We start from the raw sequence: 17848 nt of genomic DNA, 5'->3' as shown, positions 1-17848 counted from the left end.
ACTTCTTATCTAATGCCTCACACCAAGTGGCTGTTGCTTTGTCTACATCAGAACCCGATAATTAACACAGATTGTCTCATTAATGCCGACGGAGAGTCCTCAGGCGTCACCGCTTCTTAGTGTTAATGACAACCAGAAAACAAAAGGACTCCCTGGAATCTACCAAAGCTTTTCCACATTGACAAGCTGGTTGATTTTCTACTTTTCCTCAGTCTACGACACTCGACAGGCAGGATGGCTTCTGTGCAAGCACGCATCACTGTAAAGTTTTCAAAGTGGCTGATATTTCCTTTATCTTTTTCCATTTCTTTCTGAGCTCCATTAACTCCTCCTGACATTAGCTCAACTAGTGAAGTGTCCTTTCTAGACCTGCCTGTCCTCCTCAAACAGTTCTACTATATACTTTCACTGTTTATTGTTTGTGTGCAGAGCTTTTTATAAAAACAGTCTATGCTGCAGACTGAGTGAAGTTAAAACATTTTGTGTTCATCCTACCTGGTTTATCGGCATTAAACAATTGATTGTCAATGATTTCCATAAAATGAAATTGAATTTTCTTTATTTTTGTTCACGTGTGTCTGTTATATTAGGTTTAAATGCATCCAGAGTGTTGGTCGCCTGTTTATTCAAAGTTAATTAATACTGAATATATCGTGTATCCAAATCGTACCAAATTTACAACTGCACTTCCCTGGGGATTAACAATACACAACACGTGTGTGAAGCCGATACGATAAACAGTTCTTGAGATATGCGTTCCAGATATAGAGAGAAGTTTGTGGAATGAGTCGGCAGATGCTCTGAGACTCGAGGGGGGATTTTTCATAACAGGACCAGAGATGGAGAGAGAGAGATGGATGACGAGGCCATACTGTATATGCTCAGTGCTGTAGCTGAATATGGCTGCGCTTCAATTTCGATATTTCTCTGCCGTCCTCCGTCTGACACCCATGGGTTGTGAGAGAAGAACAGCAGGAGAGGCGGAGAGAAGTGTGTGGTTTGCCTGTGTGGGAGGTGGCCGGGGGCTACAGGTTCACTGTAGCAGGACCGGTCGAGGGCAGAAAAGAGAGGCTTTTCAAAACGCCTACCCACAGACTCCTGCTCCCCTATCAAACCTTCACTTTCTGCCACGGCCTCCCACAGACACTCTCCATCTGCCAGAGGAGAAATCCAAGTCCTAATGCAGCTGTGTTGAGTTCAGATAATCTTATAAATAATATAAAGATCTTATATTTGTCTGTTATTAGTGAATAGAAGCAAGAAACAATATACAAGGCATGCATTCATGACTAGGTAGCCAGCTGGTTTCAACAGATCTCCCTTTCCATTTAGTAAAACTGGACTCCAAACAAAATCTGAACATCTTGCATAATATACTGGCAGAGATGTCTCCATTTACGTGCAGGCTAACCGTGACTCGATACTGGGAATGGCTCGTTGCAAACCCTCTAGGAGTTCCTGACAATCTGACCACTGCAGTCACTCCATTCAAGAAAAACAGAGGAAAGTTCCACTGGAGGCGCAAATCACAACTGTGTCGTAACGGTAGCTGGCATCGCCCGAGTGCACCTAGAAAAAGGGCAGGCGGGCAGCGGCAGTGGAAACTCGAGTAAATATATTTAGTGTTCTTTTCTCTCCTCAATGGCTCTTGTGGCCGACGGTGTCCTTTTCCGAGACCTGTGCGCAGTTTACTTTACCCCCTAACATCGAGTTCCCATGGAACAACCACCGGCTAATCTGAAGTACAGGAAAGCCTGGGAAATCCATGTAGGAAAGGAAAATATTAATTTGTTTTCTTTGTCACAACATTTGCACATATTGCAGTCAGATGGGTGTTCCTGACGATCGCTGAAACGCATATTTTCTAAGTGAGAGGAGCATGTGGCGCGGTCCCTACCTCCGTTGTTTACCCCTGTTTTAAAACTGCTTAGCAACAACATTATGTCAGACACAACGACGCGCTGAGTATAGAAAGATATATGACAGTGTGCATTTCGCATAACACCACCATCATACCTCTTTTTAAAATAGACAGTAATTGCATTGTGTAGTTAAACTGGAATTTCAGCCTTGATGAGCACCTCATCTGCAACGGTTTCACTATTACAAAACATCCAGATCAAACCATCAGTTATTCATGTATGATTAGTTGTCTATGCCTTTTCCTCTCATTTAAACATATAGGTTTTACTTTTGAACTTGTCTTCAGTCCTCTCGTCATAATTATACCATTTATTGCAACAAATAAAAATACAGTTTGGCTTGGTGCTGATGGCTCCACTTGTAAAATGGATTAGTCAAGCAGCTTGCTGAGCGAAACAGGGCGTGCAATGCAGAAGACTCCCTATACAAGTGGGAGCCCAAAGCAAGATGTTGAGTAACATTTTTTAACATCTGGTTAAGACTCTAAACTATGCAAGGCAATTTCATTTAGAAAGCATTATTCATACACAGGTAGATTCAAGATGCTGTACAGGGCATTAAAAACAAACAAAATGAAGAGAAAACAACATCTAAAAGCACAGTTTAAAACAACTTCAACCAAGGTAAAAGATTAAAAAGAGATGAAAAGATAAAAGGATGTAAAATAAAAAGGATAAATCTGTATCAAAATTTTTAAATAAGTTTAGAGGGAGAATTATTACAAAGAAAATGCAACTGTGTAAAATAATAAAATGAGGATGAATTAAAATACGATGATGGTATGACTGTATAAAATAGCTTAGTAACCGGCACTGTGAGGCAGCAGTATTGTAGCAGGGATCAGTGAGGAAGACGTCTTATTTAAATGGATGGTCTCGTGTAATGGGTTAGAAGACAATCGGCTGGGGCGTGTGACTTCTGTGTGAACTAACGCAAACCTTCTTTTATGATAGAAATGTTACGTTTATGGGTGTTTTTGTCTTCTAATCAGATTTTAATGCACGGTTTTGCTTTAATTATTCATGTATTTCTGATGAATTGGCCGTCGAGAAAATGTTATTTATTTAATGTATGATCTATCTTCAACATTTCTCCAGTTTATCATTCAGGAAACCAAATCCTGATCAACAGAAGAAGAGTTAGCATTGGAGCCTAGTGTTTTTACCCACTGTCACTAAACAATCGGACTCCCACCGTGGATCCACCAGCAGCTGCTGACCGCGACCGAAAACATCAGATCCCTTATTCAAACAGCAGCTGCTTCATTTAAAGTCATATCTGTCTCGCCTCCATGCTGTCATCAGCGGTGTCATTATACCTCAGCCCCTCGTGAACTTCGGCGACACGGAGATGAGCAGGGTGCCGCGCGTCGTCATGGTGACACTGCCGGTGTTGACAGTGCTGGCAGTGATAGTGGTGTCGGATGGGTGGGGGGTTTTAGTAGAGTCATTTTGGTGCTTGCTGTACCTGCGTGGGCTTGTCTGTCTGTCTGTGTGTGCGCATGCATGTGTGATTGTGAGGTGACCGGCCGTAACAAGCCCAAATTCCAAGGAGCTGCTGGCTTTGACATCAACACACAGACACGTCTGACAAGTAATGCAAACTAGACTCTGTAAAGAGCAAGAAAAACTATTTGTGATTTTAATTTAAATCTATGGAATATCCAACTCTGACTTTCCTGTGGGGGGCGCTCTTAGAATCCCTCTGCGATCATTACTTGGACGGGGGTGATTTAATTTCCGTTTCTGAAACCTTGTGTTGAAATCGAGCCGAGGCGTCACTGTAACCAGCGCGGCATGTATAATCTCTCTCCTCTCCGCTCCGTGCTGTGCTTATGAATGAACGCTGTGATCTCTCACACACTCCCTGAGCTCTGCCTCCTCTCTCATGCATCACTGCGGCCGTCTGAGGCAAATCACCCACCGTGCAATGGCGAAGATCGCACTCCAGAAGCCGTTTATGTTTAAAGTGAGGAGATCTCCTTGGTGCTGCGTGTGTGTGTGTGTGTCTGCTTGCACATTCAATCTGGCACACACAGATGTTCTGGAACCAGAGTGACAACAACACTATTCTTAGCCGAGGCTGCCCACACATGGGCGAGTTTACAGCGGGCGAATTGTGTGTATGTAACGTAGGGGAGTGTGAGTGAGCAGCTGACAAACATCCAGCGGTGTCCAGGTGGTGAGACTGAGAGCATGGAAAGCAAAGGGATGGGGAGAGTGCTGGAAAATTCAACTGGGCCTTAAATACAAGGGGTGACCACAGCCACTTACACACAACCTCACACACACACAAATAGACACAACTGGATGAGAGCCCTGGCACCTGCACATCCAGGGGAAAGACTCTTATGTAATTCAGTCTGAGATATTCCAACGGTGTTTCCAGACTCATGAATGAGTGGCTGAGGTTGTGTGAGTGCATGTTTCTGTGAGTGTGTGTCAGAGGTAAGTGGTAGCACACAGGCAGTTAGAGTCGTCTGAAGGCAGACAAAGCATCAATTAGTCCCAGCGGGGGACAGGAGGAGTGTGTCTGGGTGCAGGTTACAGCTTACCTGCCACCTCCACTATGTCTCCTGGGACGATGTCTCTGGCTTTGATCCTCTGGACAGCCTTGCGGTTCATGCGGTACACCTTGCCCATCTCTGGCTCATACTCTTTCAGGGCTTCGATGGCGTTCTCAGCATTGCGCTCCTGTGTAGGAAGAAGTGCAAGAAAATGTGAAAGAGAAATTCGTGACAAAAAGGGCGAGAGAAGCTTTTGAAAATCAAATATTTTTCAAAAGGGTGTACGTGGAAATTTTAACAATCCTTCTAATAATAATCCCTCGCGTCCTCGCTGGGACACTGTTCAGACCTGGTATTAACATTCATCCTGAGTGAGCCAATCACAAGAGCTCTGAGCCAATTCAAGTCTGAACAAATAAGTCCGAACAAATGTGTCCAGAATGCTTCCTGAGATCCAATCACTGCGATTGTGGTCTAAGAGGCATGTGGCCACATCATTTTCGCATGTGAAGGTGAATTCATCCCGGGCCACATATGCAGAGGCGCCTACTCCGCTGACGTCTCTGACCGATACAGTTTAAACGTATCTCAGAGTCCATACATTGATTAGTTTGTAGCCACCACCACAATGTCAACACTGATCACCACATAATAAAACTTTTCTTAAAGGGATAGTTAATTACAATTCACTCATCATCTACTCACCACTATGCCGATGGAGGGGAGGGTGAAGTGTTTGAGTCCACAAAACACTTCTGTAGTCTCAGGGGTAAACTTGTTAGAGTCGTCACGATTGACTTCAATTGTATTGGATTCTGCTGCTACAAAGTTTTCCCCTGAGACCCTTAAAGTGTTCTGTGGACTCAGACACTTCACCCACCCCTCCATCGGCATAGTGGTGAGTAGATAATGAGTGAATTGTCATTTCTGGGTGAACTATCCCTTTAAATTGCTAAAACCATTCATTCATTCTCACTCGTGTCGTCACACAGACGCACTCAAAAAACATGGTCACTGGACACATCTGTGAACTCAAACTAGGTTAAAACAACATCATGTGATCTTCGTAAACACAAATGACAGTTGGGATTATTTGCATATAGAGTGAGAAGGTGAGATCTGTGCTCACAGGAGACACATTTTAATACCAGGTGTACACGAGCAACATGGCATCTCCTCTAAAAGGGCTGATTGATGCCTGCATCTATTTTAAATTTTCTGTTTCCTCATGGAGGCCGGCATTTTGCATGAGCTCCACAGTCTGTTTCCGTTTTGACCTGACGCACAGACGCGACTGTTCCACGGTCAACGGCCTCACCTCACATCAATGCACTACTTGGACAGACGTTAACACACTGGTGTCAGTTTGAATATAGTACATGGGTAAAAGATGAATCACCCGGTGAACTGGAACCTTGTAACCATGAGAACTGGAATGCACTCACACTTCACAATACACAGAGACAGGGGATGAAGAGTGTTTCTTACCTGCCAGACCCCGATAACTGCGTTGGCAATGAGGATGAGAAGAATAACAATAGGCTCGACAAAGGCGGTGGTTGTCTCCTCGCCCTCCTCAAACAGAGCCAGGACCTGTATGAACATACAGCAGACATAACATGAGCAGACTGACATATTACACTGTGACTCCCATAGCCGCTCAGACACATTTTCACAGACGGGCTTCTCTGTAACATGTTTGGGAGAAAAAGCGTCCGAGTGGTGGCGCAGTAAAACCTGGAGGAAGAGACTGAAATCTGGACAGAAGCTGTAGTGTGTTGCTACAGCTGAGGCTCACCAACCTGTTTTTCAGCAAGTTGTTTTAATACATTGAAAAGTCAGCATTTCATCCAGTGCCTTCACACTTTTTTACCATTTATCAACAACTTCATTATTTCTGTTAGGCTAGGAGACCACTTTGTCATTCACTGGAATGTGACTTGCAACCGAATGGCTGACCGTAGTCCAATCCAGTCCTCTGCGGTAAATACAGTTACGAGTTCAGGCTGGAAGAAGTGCAATAACAAGATACTGCAGAGCAATGTGAGAGCATGTCTCACATCCAGCAGGACAACAGTGGCTGCAGGCATTCAGAACAAATAGAACAAAATGATGCAATGCTAATAAGCCTAATAGGCATTTCTCTATCCACTCAGCGGACTGTTATTTACTTTAGATCACTTTAATTATATTTTTGCAAGTTTAGTCATACCAATAAAACTGGTCAAATATTGAAAAATCTATTAAAATAAATGAAGGATGAGTTTAAATCTCACACACACACACACACACACACACACACACACACACACACACACACACACACACACACACACACACACACACACACACACACACACACACACACACACACACACACACACACACACACACACACACACACACACACACGTTGGGTTGCCTAGAGCAACAAGACAATGCCTAAAATGACAAGGGCAATAAAAATAAATTGAATCCTGCAGGAAATTAGATCATTGGAAAAATGAAATTGTCGAGATTAGATTGAATGAACTTTCAATCTTATGAGGCTCAGTTTTGAAGGAGCATATTTTGCAGCGCAGGGCATTACAGTGCACCAAATCTCTCTGATGGTAAATAAAATATAATTAATACTAAAAATAAATGAATAAAGATAGCTGCTTTAAATACATGCCTTAAACACGCTACAAATGGCCAAACTATGTAGATGTAAGTTACTGTACATAATCAGCCAACCATGAAAATAGAAATGAACGTTAAAAAGACTTTACTCATCAAAAGGATTGGCTCTAATAACATCTTCACAGAGATGGTGAGTAAACTATGGAGTCACTGCCTCTTACTTCTCTATAACCAGACACAGTATTAAAGCTGAATACCAATAGCCTTGGAAACCAGACCAATCAGTGAGCTCCTTTCTATTTACTCTTGAAGATGGATCTGTCCCCTTCCATTCAGACTGACTTCTATCCATCCTGAAACTAATCAGGCCAATCATAACCATTTATGTAAAATGGGCAGGTTTTGACTGACAGAGGAAAGCCAATAGGAATCCTGCTAGAGACATTATTAGGAGGGTATAATTTCTCAAAAAAGAAGAACAAACAACTGCTGTATATTATCCGTTTACAATTTTCAGTCATCACTGTGATTGGTTGTCGGTCTACTCTGTGACCATTGATAACGCCCCCTAGAGACCATTCTCAAATGTGAATTGGTCTTGTGACAACGGGAGCTGTCAGAGATGGAAATTACTCCATGGCAGTTGGTATAATAAGCAACAAAGTACATCTTTAGGAAATGGCAACAGAAAAATCTTCCCATTGCAACACAGAAATGATTTTACTCGTCTCTTTCCAGTTTGTCAATGAAATTCAATAGAAACTGAAATTACTTGACAACAAAAGCAGCAGAGAGTAAAGGAGGCATAAAGTGGATCTGTGCTTTAATTTGCAGATGGAGTGAGACGACGTTGAGCATCAGTGTGCAAGTCCTGGCAGCCTGAGCCAGATCGATAGCTCATCATTCCCCATCATTTGGGACGTTAAATCTCTCCTCTGACTGAGCTGAGACTGGAGGGCAACAACGTCTGTCCTCTTAGTGAAGGACACTTCAGAAGACACTTCACAGTCATCAAACCTTCGGTCTGAATCCCTAACTCCTGCTTTTCCTCTCCGCTCAAAAGCAGAGATGAGGATTTCTGGTGGAAATTTTACTGCCTGCTTCCTGTTATCATGTTGGTTTTGAATATGAAAGCTGTGTCACCAAAATAAACCTCTCCTCACACCCCACATGTATAACTGAGCGCCGAAACAAGTGCAGACAGATGGCCTTTTATTTCTGAACGTCTCCAGGGGTTTTGGTACGTTGCGGAATTATCGGCTAAATGGAAAAAACTAATTTTATTCATATCACATTGATCATAAGGTCAGCTATTAAAAAAAAACACTGTAAACAAAGGAGGCTTGAAATCCAATTGAACAGTCACGTTGACTTTTTAAGTAGATCTCTTCCTGTACTCTCTCAAAGTCCCCGATGTTAACTGAGCTTCATGTGGCTGAAAAACAAGTATAGGATCAGCCCTCATTCTTCCCTAAACTCAAAGGGAGGAAGTGAACTGTTTGTTTCTGGTGGTAAGCACAGCTCTCCGTGGCTCCACTGTTGATTAAACCCTACCAGAGAAATAACTAAAGGCTTATTGCATCAGCAAAATGAAAATAGATCAACTACAATAAAATGGTTACATTATTTATATTTTTAGTGATTTGTAAATGTAAATTTGTCATATATATCTGGTAACAGAGTCCAACTCCTAACCAGTTGTGTCTGATAACAAGCTTCACTCTTGTGTCGTGCAAAGAAGGCAGCAGATTCTAATCATCTCAATTTGAATATGTTCAAACTAACATCCAAATGAGGTTTGACTAACTCTCTCAGCTTCTGCCACTCCCTGATTATACTGGAGACTTACAAAACAGTGAGCAAATAGACGAGCTTATAAAAAGGACAAAGGGAATATAATTCATCAACAGACAAGCTCTGAACATTTGTCTGAAATGCTCTGGAGTGTGATATATTTTTACTTTGAAGTCAGATCGGGGACCACAAACATTCTGGGAATACTCTTGGCATACTCCCCCAAATTACACTCACAAATTATAACAAGGAGTCAGAGCTTAGGAGTGATGAAGGAAAATCCTCAGAGCAACTCTAAGCAAGGAACAGGGAGTTGTAAATCATTAGTAGGGGTGGTTTACCCCGTGAATAGGTGTGATGCTCTCTTGTGAATGGTTGATATAAGAAAATATATCTTGGTGACAATGGCCATAGAATGGACAGGGGAATCAAAAACAATAAAGACCAATCATTGGTCGGCGTATCTGATGGGAGGGGGCTGGGACGCATCAGATCCATTTATTCAAAGCGGAGCCTGCTCTTGCTAACTTTTTCAGGATTAACAACCCTAGCTTTAAGACATGTGGTACTGGTTCTATCAACTGAAAAATGTTCTGTTGAATCAATTGTAAGCCATACTTTAAAAGTTGCAGACAAGACTGTGATTACTCGCCAGTGCATATACGGTAAGTAGTGGTGTTGGGCGGCGTGTAACTGTGACACAAACAAATGAACAATCAAATCGCAATGTAGGACCAGAAAACCCAACCGGACAGATGCCCAATCTAGTATAAACTCCATTACAGACACAAACATACAAGTGCTGGCAAAGTGATGTCTAATTACTTAAAAATGCTGCTTTCAGACATGCACTGAAAACCGCAGTTCCACCATATCTTATCCAGCAGAGGAACATGTTTCAACGCAAATGTCCGAGTGGGAAGCTCAGGATTATCTGCGGACCTTCTCTGCCGGTTCCTCCTTAGAAATTCAGGAGATGTGTGCTCTCACATTGATTCACCGCTAGCGAGTGGGGGGGGAGTTGATGACGGCTCTTACCTCTCACCGGAATAATGCGGAGGATTTGTTGCTTGTGCAGAGAACCTCCCACTGCGTTGTGCATGTGTGAAAGGAAAACTCTGGGTAAACTCCAGACCAAATTCTCCTGACTTTACCCGCAGGTCATGTCTGAAAACAGCTTGAAAGGCTAGGATGCTTTGAGAATAGCTTTTGTCTTTACAAGGATCTTAAATAACCTTGGCCACTAGGGGTCCCTAAATTGAAACAAAATCAAAATACCTTGTTTGATGATGTCGTGTAGCAGCGTGGGATCATGGGAGTTGTTGTCTCCACCACCACTGCCGATGAAAACCTACCTGACATGACTCACTCGCAAAATGTGGTCATAAATGAGGGGATTTATGTATTTCATTCAGGTAACGCAGCAAACAAAAATTTATAATCGTGATCCATTTCCAGTGACTAATACTAACAGTGGAAGGAAAAAACAGCCGACTGGCTAACTTGCTAGCAATGACTTTTCCCTTTGTCATACGTCGCCTCCCCAGAAGTTACAGAAGAGCTGGACAAAGCCTCGGGTCAAGCAGATATGATGCAATTAAAAGGCGACCAAACTAAAACGTCCTGTTACCTTGAATAAAATTGGGTATTTCTCTGCATTTGAACATTGTTGGAGAGATTTGGGATGATGGAAGTACACGAGTTAACAAAATATATATACATTTTAATTAAGAATTGTTACATATTTTTATCTTTAACTGAGAGGAAAGTTTTCATAGAATTTCAAGGACCAACTCTCTTGTACTAGAAGGTTTCATGAATACAGCTGCAGGTCAGGAGGAGCCTTGTTGTTGTTACTGAGCAGCAACTACTCCAAGCAATGATGACATTGTAAAGCATTGGGGTCTGTGCAGCAGTGGAACAGGAGCTGTGTTCCACTATAAACAAGGAAAGCCTGATTTACATGAGGAAAAGTCCGCCCGCACTCCAAAGTCCTGCAGTTACAGCCCACGCCTGAACTCCGAGCCTCTACACTAACAGCCAGAAACGATATATTGTGTCATATACATTTTTAGAGCAATTTTCCTACTCTCTGAAATAGCAACAGCGTTTCCCTCAAGAGACACCGGGGACATGCTGTAATTGCTGGAAAAGTTATTATGCAGTCAGGATTCCCCCACTCCCCCCCCCGTTCGACCTTCTACGCCCTCGGAGGGCAAGCTGGGTCACGGTATGAGGCCCTTCAGCAGAGGGAGCTTTGATTGATAGCTTTGTTTCCAATTTCGCTGAAGTGCTTGGCCTTGTTCCCCTCACTGAAACCATATCAACACTGGGTGGAAAAGCCAGTAATACACAAGTTTCCACATGAAAAAAAAAAGAAGGGACAGCTAACTTGAACAGGCTTTAATATGGGAATAAAGCTGCTTAAAGCTAATGGAGCAGTTTATTTGGGTGCCAGGCCAGTGTCCAATTTGGGTCTCAAATCCCACAGGGGTACATCTGAATATGGGAACAATGCAGTGGGAGCCAGTGGCATTTTAACTAGCTGGGGTCGTACTTACGAAGGAAACGCAGGCGGCGAGCAGCAGGATCCTGACCAGGAGGTCTTCAAACTGCTCCCCCACCAGCTCCCACAGGGACTTGCCTGAAATATACGAAGACAAATGACCATCATGTTACATCAGTTTTCAAATACAAAAGGACACAAAATTAGCCTGTGCACTTAAAGCATCTGTGAGATTAATAACATTGACTTTCTTCACAAGACAATCCCTGTGTTTACGGAGGAGTAGTGGTGTGTGTCCATGGGCGGAAAGCTGCAGCCGTGTACACTCCCTAAGGTTTAGCCCTCAGTCCACAGAAAGGAAAAGATCCTGGCTTGAGACACACAACCAGGTAGTAAAAGGGAGGAGGACTGCCGGTCACTGGAAAGATCAATATTTACCTTCTTCAGCCGGGAGCTCTGTGGATGTCACATGCCATGCCAGGTGTAAAGGAATCGAATTGGCGGCGGAGCAGGAGAGAGGGAGAGAAGAAGGATGGGGGTTGGTGGAGAAAGTCAAAGAGAAGTTAATAGATTTGATTAATCTGTCTGACATTGAGACACACACACACACACACGCACGCGTGCGCACACACGCACTGCAAAATTGTCCTGCTTAGATGCAATGATTAAATTTCAGACGGCGGCACAGCAACACTGTTGTTTTTGATGCTGAGTGTTATCGTCTGCTCACGTACTGCTACTGGAATGAATAAACCTAATGGTACAATATGATTAGAGGAAAATAATCCGTTATGTGATTCTAAACTCAGTGTGTTTTAAATTCCACCTTTAATGCAGCTTCAAGTCTCCAGAATCTACTCAGCCGTATAATGACTGACACAATACATTGTAAATACAGATATTGTTGATATGGTGCGATTGCTCATCTTCTGCTCTGTGAGCTGTCTGCACACAAATGCTATTAAAATGTGTGAATAAAAACTGTGTTTTCAGTGTTATGGAATTTGGTGCAGTTGTCAAAAGTAGCTTCAGTTTTATCAGATCAATTCATATTTCTTTGTAAAGCAAATCGTTTTTTCTATACATGTGCACTCATTTTATCAAGTGAGCATTTGGCTGATTACATGTCACAAAATATTTTCTCAAAGACCAAGTTGACATATTTAAATAGTTGGTTTTGACTAAACACATGTTTAACATCATTGAAGACTATAAGGAATACAATTCTTGGCCCTGGTGTAAAGTAACTAAGTAGGCCTACAAAACTCAAGCTCATACTTGGGTATAATTTAAGGTACTTGTACTTTGAGTATTTCCATTTTATACTGTGTGTACCTTTACACCACAACAATTTAGGAGGAAATATTGTATTTTTCACTCCACTCATTTAATATGAAGTTCCCACCTACTCCTCAGATTCTGATAAATAATACTAAATATATATTCAGCAAATAAATGGTGTTTTATTAGAGGGACATTTCCAAGCTACCGAAAGGAAGAGTATAATGTAGTATATTACTTTGAAATTGGCCAGTCTGCATAATGACAACTATAACATTTGGCACTTAAAGATATTTTTATCCTTTTTAAGATAATATAAGTTGTACCTTATTGATCCTCAATTTTTCGAAATTTACAATTCATAGAGCAGCACCAGAAAACAATTGCAGTGCAAGGGGAAAAATAAGACTGAAAATTGAAAACTATGCCGCCCCATCGAGGTTATTTCTGCATGTCTTCCCCCACTCTCTCTCTACCCTTCACAGCTAACTTTCTGTCTTATCCAAAAGAAAGGCCAAAAAAGGACCCCAAAAAAAACCTACAAATATATAGAAATACAGAAGTCATATTTTTTCCACCTTCTCAAATGTGAGTAATTTCCAAATTCTTCATATCAGAGTAACCTGAATGCATTTGTGTTTGAGCCGTTAGTCGTACAACCCTGGGACCCCATTGTGGGCTCTGGGATCTTTGGTGACTTTTCAGTCGATGTTGCTTCACTTTTAATTCAATGAAAGAATAACAGTTTAAAGACGGGGCAATGAAACAAATCAATAGCTGGAGCTTAGTCTGAAATGACTTTTAGAATAAAGCTCACCTTTCTTAGCTTGTCCATGAAATGCTTTTTCTAAAAATCAGACCTGTGGTGGTCGTTGACATTCATACTGCAGCTTCACTCTCTATACTAGAGTTAATTTGTCCGTCTCAGAGGTCAGAGCAGAGGCTGATTTTCTGCACTTAACCTTTTGTGCAGCGGTATCACAAAAACGAAACAGAGATTAAAACTGCCAATTCTCTCTTTGTTCACCTCATCATGTTATTTTTCAGAAAACATTTACAAAGAAAAGATGCGTTTGTTTCGCGTTTTAACACGAGCAGAGCACGAGACCACTCTGAGTTGATCACCAGAACACAACACCCACACCACACAGGAGTCACTGTTGTGAGCAGAAAACACATCAGTCATATTCAAAAAAAAAAAACTCCACTCGACGAGCACTGTTGCTCAGTGTCAAAATAATGAGACACAGACGCGCTTAGTCACTGCGTTTGTCAGCTTCTCATCAAGTCCAGTTATGAGTTATGGATCAAACCGGTCCAACGAAACAAACAACATCCATCACATCTGAAGAACTTCATGAATTCATATCATCTGATCGGCTTATTAAATGCTCCATATGCCGCATTTCTTATCAAAGTCTGGAAAAGTGGGTTTCTGACACAAAACAATTTTTTACTTCTGTCTTGTAAGAAATGCTCATTATACGCTGCATTAAGTCATGACAGACACCTAAATTACAGCATGCATTACAGAATGACGAGAGGAAAGCAGCTATTTTTAGCCGGCAGTGGGCCGTAACCCTAAATGACAGCAGTGTTCTCCTTCAAGCAGTGGAAACCTCGTGTTCTGAATGTTTTGACCAGACCGCGAATATAAAACTGGACAGAGGAAGGCCCAGGACATGAGCTCACAGCATCCTTCCGAAAATAAAAAGCTTCGCAGGGACTCCCGTTAAACATGCCGCTGGCAAGAAAGAGAAATGATTTCACATCATGGCTTCGGGAGTAAAATGTGTTTTTCCATTGGTGAAGAGACGGCAAAGGCGATCTGGAGGTTTATTTTACCCCAGGATATGAAAAAGTTTGATCATTTCAGGTGGTTTCATTGTCTTTATTTGGTTGGTAATAAAACCAGGGGGAGTGAAATGGAATGTTGCTGCACAAACAGGCTATTAAGCATTAAAGCCAACTTTGAACTGATAATACAGTACCTTCAGTCAAACCTGCATGTGATCTACTGCAAAGAATACATCCATGTTTTCATTTGAAAATGCATCAACTCTGCTGCGGACACTCCTGCCGTCCACACTGCTCGGAAGATGAAGAAGTTTGGAAACGCTGCTGGCCCCATTTTAGTCTGCAAACTCCAGGGGCTGTGTTTTGTGTTTCTGTTTGAAAATGATGACGGAGACCCTGATTGGATCTTTTCAGTCATGATGAAGCCTTCGCTGATTCGCCAGGCTCCTATCACGTGACCCCATTTCAGAAGAAAACAACTGGCATTAGCCTCGGCTACCAGTGTAGAACGCAACATGGATCATCAATTACAAGCGTTGCTGACCCTGGTCTCTTAACTCTGGATTTGAAATTCAGAGTTAATGTCCAGTGTGCGGGAGAGGTCACGTGATATGCGTTTTCAGGCCTGTTAGTATGGACAGGGATTAAAACTGATCCGGAGCAAAACCACTTGCTTGGACACAGATTGTTTCAGCTTAAAAATGTAATTTTAAAAAGGAAAACGTAGTAGCATGGATGTAGCCTGAGGCAACAAACCCCGCTGACCCTCGTGCAGGGGTCATCTCTCAGCTCCATGAATGACCATCTTCAGCCAGTGTAATAATAGCTGATGAGTCATCCTGGATAAACCTGCCTGACTTTTCAGAGTTCAGTTTGGACACAGTTGAACTCACGAGGGACTTTTGGCTGCACTCTGCCAGCAGCGGCAGCAGAAATGTGGAGAAGTGGGTTCTGCTGTTTTCCATGCTCCACCAGTCTGACATAAGCCTGTTTCCCCATTACTGTGCCTCCTCAGTTGTGTAATGTTTTTTATGGCAGACAGGCTGGCTGCAGCTCGGGGGCAGGAGACAAAGAGAGACTGAGTGAGAGGACAAGACAAATGAAAGGGGAAAGAGAGAGAGAGAGAGAGAGAGAGAGAGAGAGAGAGAGAGAGAGAGAGAGAGAGAGAGAGAGAGAGAGAGAGAGAGAGAGAGAGAGAGAGAGAGAGCGAAGGAGGGACGGAAAGAGCTGGAGGTGTTGAACGGGGTTCCCCTGCCTCCCTCTGCCAAGGATTCCCTCACAGTCATCTGGGCTGTGTCAACCCGAGGCTTGCCCAGGCACATTCCTGAGCACTGACTTCAGCCACCACCACTCCCCCCTCGCTCACTGTGTCCCCACAGTACCTCCCCGCCTCGCCGCTCCAGTGCAGACAATGAATAAAAGAGCTTGTTTACGAGCAGCAGCGAAGCCAGCGAGCAGAGGGGAGACACTTCCTGGAGACGGTTGCCAACAACAGCAGGAGGCTGGTTTTCTCAGTCCGGAGAGTCAGGAAGCGGAGCAGGAAACTGGACGGGTATTGATCCGCAGCGAATGCCCTGCTCTGATGGAGGAGCTCTCACCGGCAGCTCCTCTTCTCCGCCCCAGTCTGACGGAGTCCATTAACAAACTACCGCTCACGTTATTAGGGCCCCCAGTGAGCCTCACGTCTGCGCGTGGTTATAGGCGGCGTTAACAAGCTAGAGTTCAGGCTGTCTTGAGTAAACTCCAAACATGAGAAGGGTTCAGCCGTTACCATGACAACGTGGATCACAGAGGCTCCTTCCAACAAGCGTTTTCACGAGGTAATGTGCCAGGGCCTGTCAAAATTTACCAAGAATAACTGTTATGCAATCAGCAGGGCCTTGATGCAGCACGCTCCGACTGCAGAGATCAAAATCTCCACCATCTGAAGTGAACAAGCTCATTTCGGGCCCGAGCCACGGGCGTCTTACACACAGTTGTCATGAGCACTGGCAGGCAGGTGAGCAGACACACCAGATGAGAAATGTTGAAGTGTCGTACCAGGGGCTTACAATTGCAAGCGTCATATCCATACACGAATGCAAATATCGCGGGTCAAAGTTCACCGAAGCTGAACTCCACTCAAAGCCAAGCTGCGATTTGCCTCGTCACAGGAAGCAAATGTTTTAATAGCCTCCTCGCGCTCACAGATTGGAAGTGAACTGAAGGCAAAGGTTCTCGACTCAAGCATTCACATGTGTGTGACTGGGCCCTTAGTCTTCATCAGAAGGCGCGTCAAACTATCAGACGGGCTACACAGAAAACACACCGACTGTACTAAAAATCAAATCAAATCTTATAAAAATGCTACTATGCTACTCTCAAAATGTTGTTCGGTAAAATTAATGAAATTAAACTTTCAAAGTAAACTTTTTTTCCCCCCCTTGTAGCTACACTCCTTGCCAGAAGAGGTGCTGCAGCCCACTCAGCACCCCCTGCATCCTCGCTTTCATAAAAACACATTTAGACGATTAAGAATTTGACACTGCCAACAAAACTAACCACGTGAAATAAACATGGTTCAAGCTCCACCGCTGAATCACTGCCTGTGTCTCCTTCGTTCTTCGCGTGTCCGTCAATTACGATGGCCTGGAAAGACATTGCGCCAGACGCATGGCACATATTCATTAACATCATCACAATGAGCATGCGTATACACACACACACGTAGATCCACATTTTACTACCAACCATAACTCCTGACACTGACTAATGAAATTATCGTACATCATGGGAATTTGGGCATTTTTGATTTAACAGAGGGCGAAGTTATCGTACAATGTGATAATAGTACATCTGGTAACAATGGCAGGGCGGCATAGGAATGGTGAGAGCAGGGAGTCACAGTTGTGCTGCTTCAGTAAGTGGCTCCAGCTCCAGGCTCCCACTCATCACTGATGATGATGATGATGATAACAACATAGTACCTTCCTATATCCCATCACTTTCCTAATGTATGTTCCCACTGAGGCCTGAAAGCATTAACCATATCAAATGTAAAATATAAATGTAACCCATTCCCCAACCCAACCTTATTATCTCTGACACAAAAGGCCCTGAAGGGTGACTGCAGAGGGGACGTGTGCAGACTGGCACAGTCAAGGGTTCCTTCATTTACATATGTCAGTGGCGGGTGTTACTTCTCTGAGGAAGTCATACACAACCATGTCAAGTGGGTGAGTGTCAGTAGTTATCTTTACCCGTCCTGCCGACCTCAGAGGAGCCACCCTGAGGAGGAGGAAGTGAGCAGAGGAGCAGAAGTGGTAACACTGACCAATGCAGCATAATGAAACAAGGTCGCAGAGCAGACACCAGCAGCTTCTCGTCAGCTGGTATCAGAAACCTGACTGAAAATGACTGAAGAGCAGCAGTCAGATGCC

The 17848-nt window shown here is 43.3% G+C and overlaps 1 protein-coding gene across 3 annotated transcripts in view; it reads right to left on the bottom strand.

Moving 5' to 3' along the window:
- The window catches only part of atp2a3 (ATPase sarcoplasmic/endoplasmic reticulum Ca2+ transporting 3), a 50566-nt gene that overhangs the window by 26180 nt on the left and 6538 nt on the right, over window positions 1–17848 (bottom strand). For all 3 annotated transcript variants that reach the window (XR_007034862.1, XM_047343496.1, XM_035177759.2), the window contains exons 2-5: window positions 11790–11807; window positions 11407–11489; window positions 5918–6022; window positions 4478–4616 (exon numbers count right to left, since the gene is read on the bottom strand). Coding sequence is in view for 2 of the 3 variants with exons in the window: in XM_047343496.1 (XP_047199452.1) it covers window positions 4478–4616; window positions 5918–6022; window positions 11407–11489; window positions 11790–11807 (345 nt within the window). In the remaining variant the exon portion in view is untranslated. The remainder of the gene's footprint in view (window positions 1–4477; window positions 4617–5917; window positions 6023–11406; window positions 11490–11789; window positions 11808–17848) is intronic.

This window comes from Hippoglossus stenolepis, chromosome 15 (genome assembly GCF_022539355.2).
Source record: "Hippoglossus stenolepis isolate QCI-W04-F060 chromosome 15, HSTE1.2, whole genome shotgun sequence".
Taxonomy (NCBI): domain Eukaryota; kingdom Metazoa; phylum Chordata; class Actinopteri; order Pleuronectiformes; family Pleuronectidae; genus Hippoglossus; species Hippoglossus stenolepis.
The sequence above is the reverse complement of the archived record's forward strand: the minus strand, read 5'-3'. Positions and strand labels throughout refer to the sequence as shown.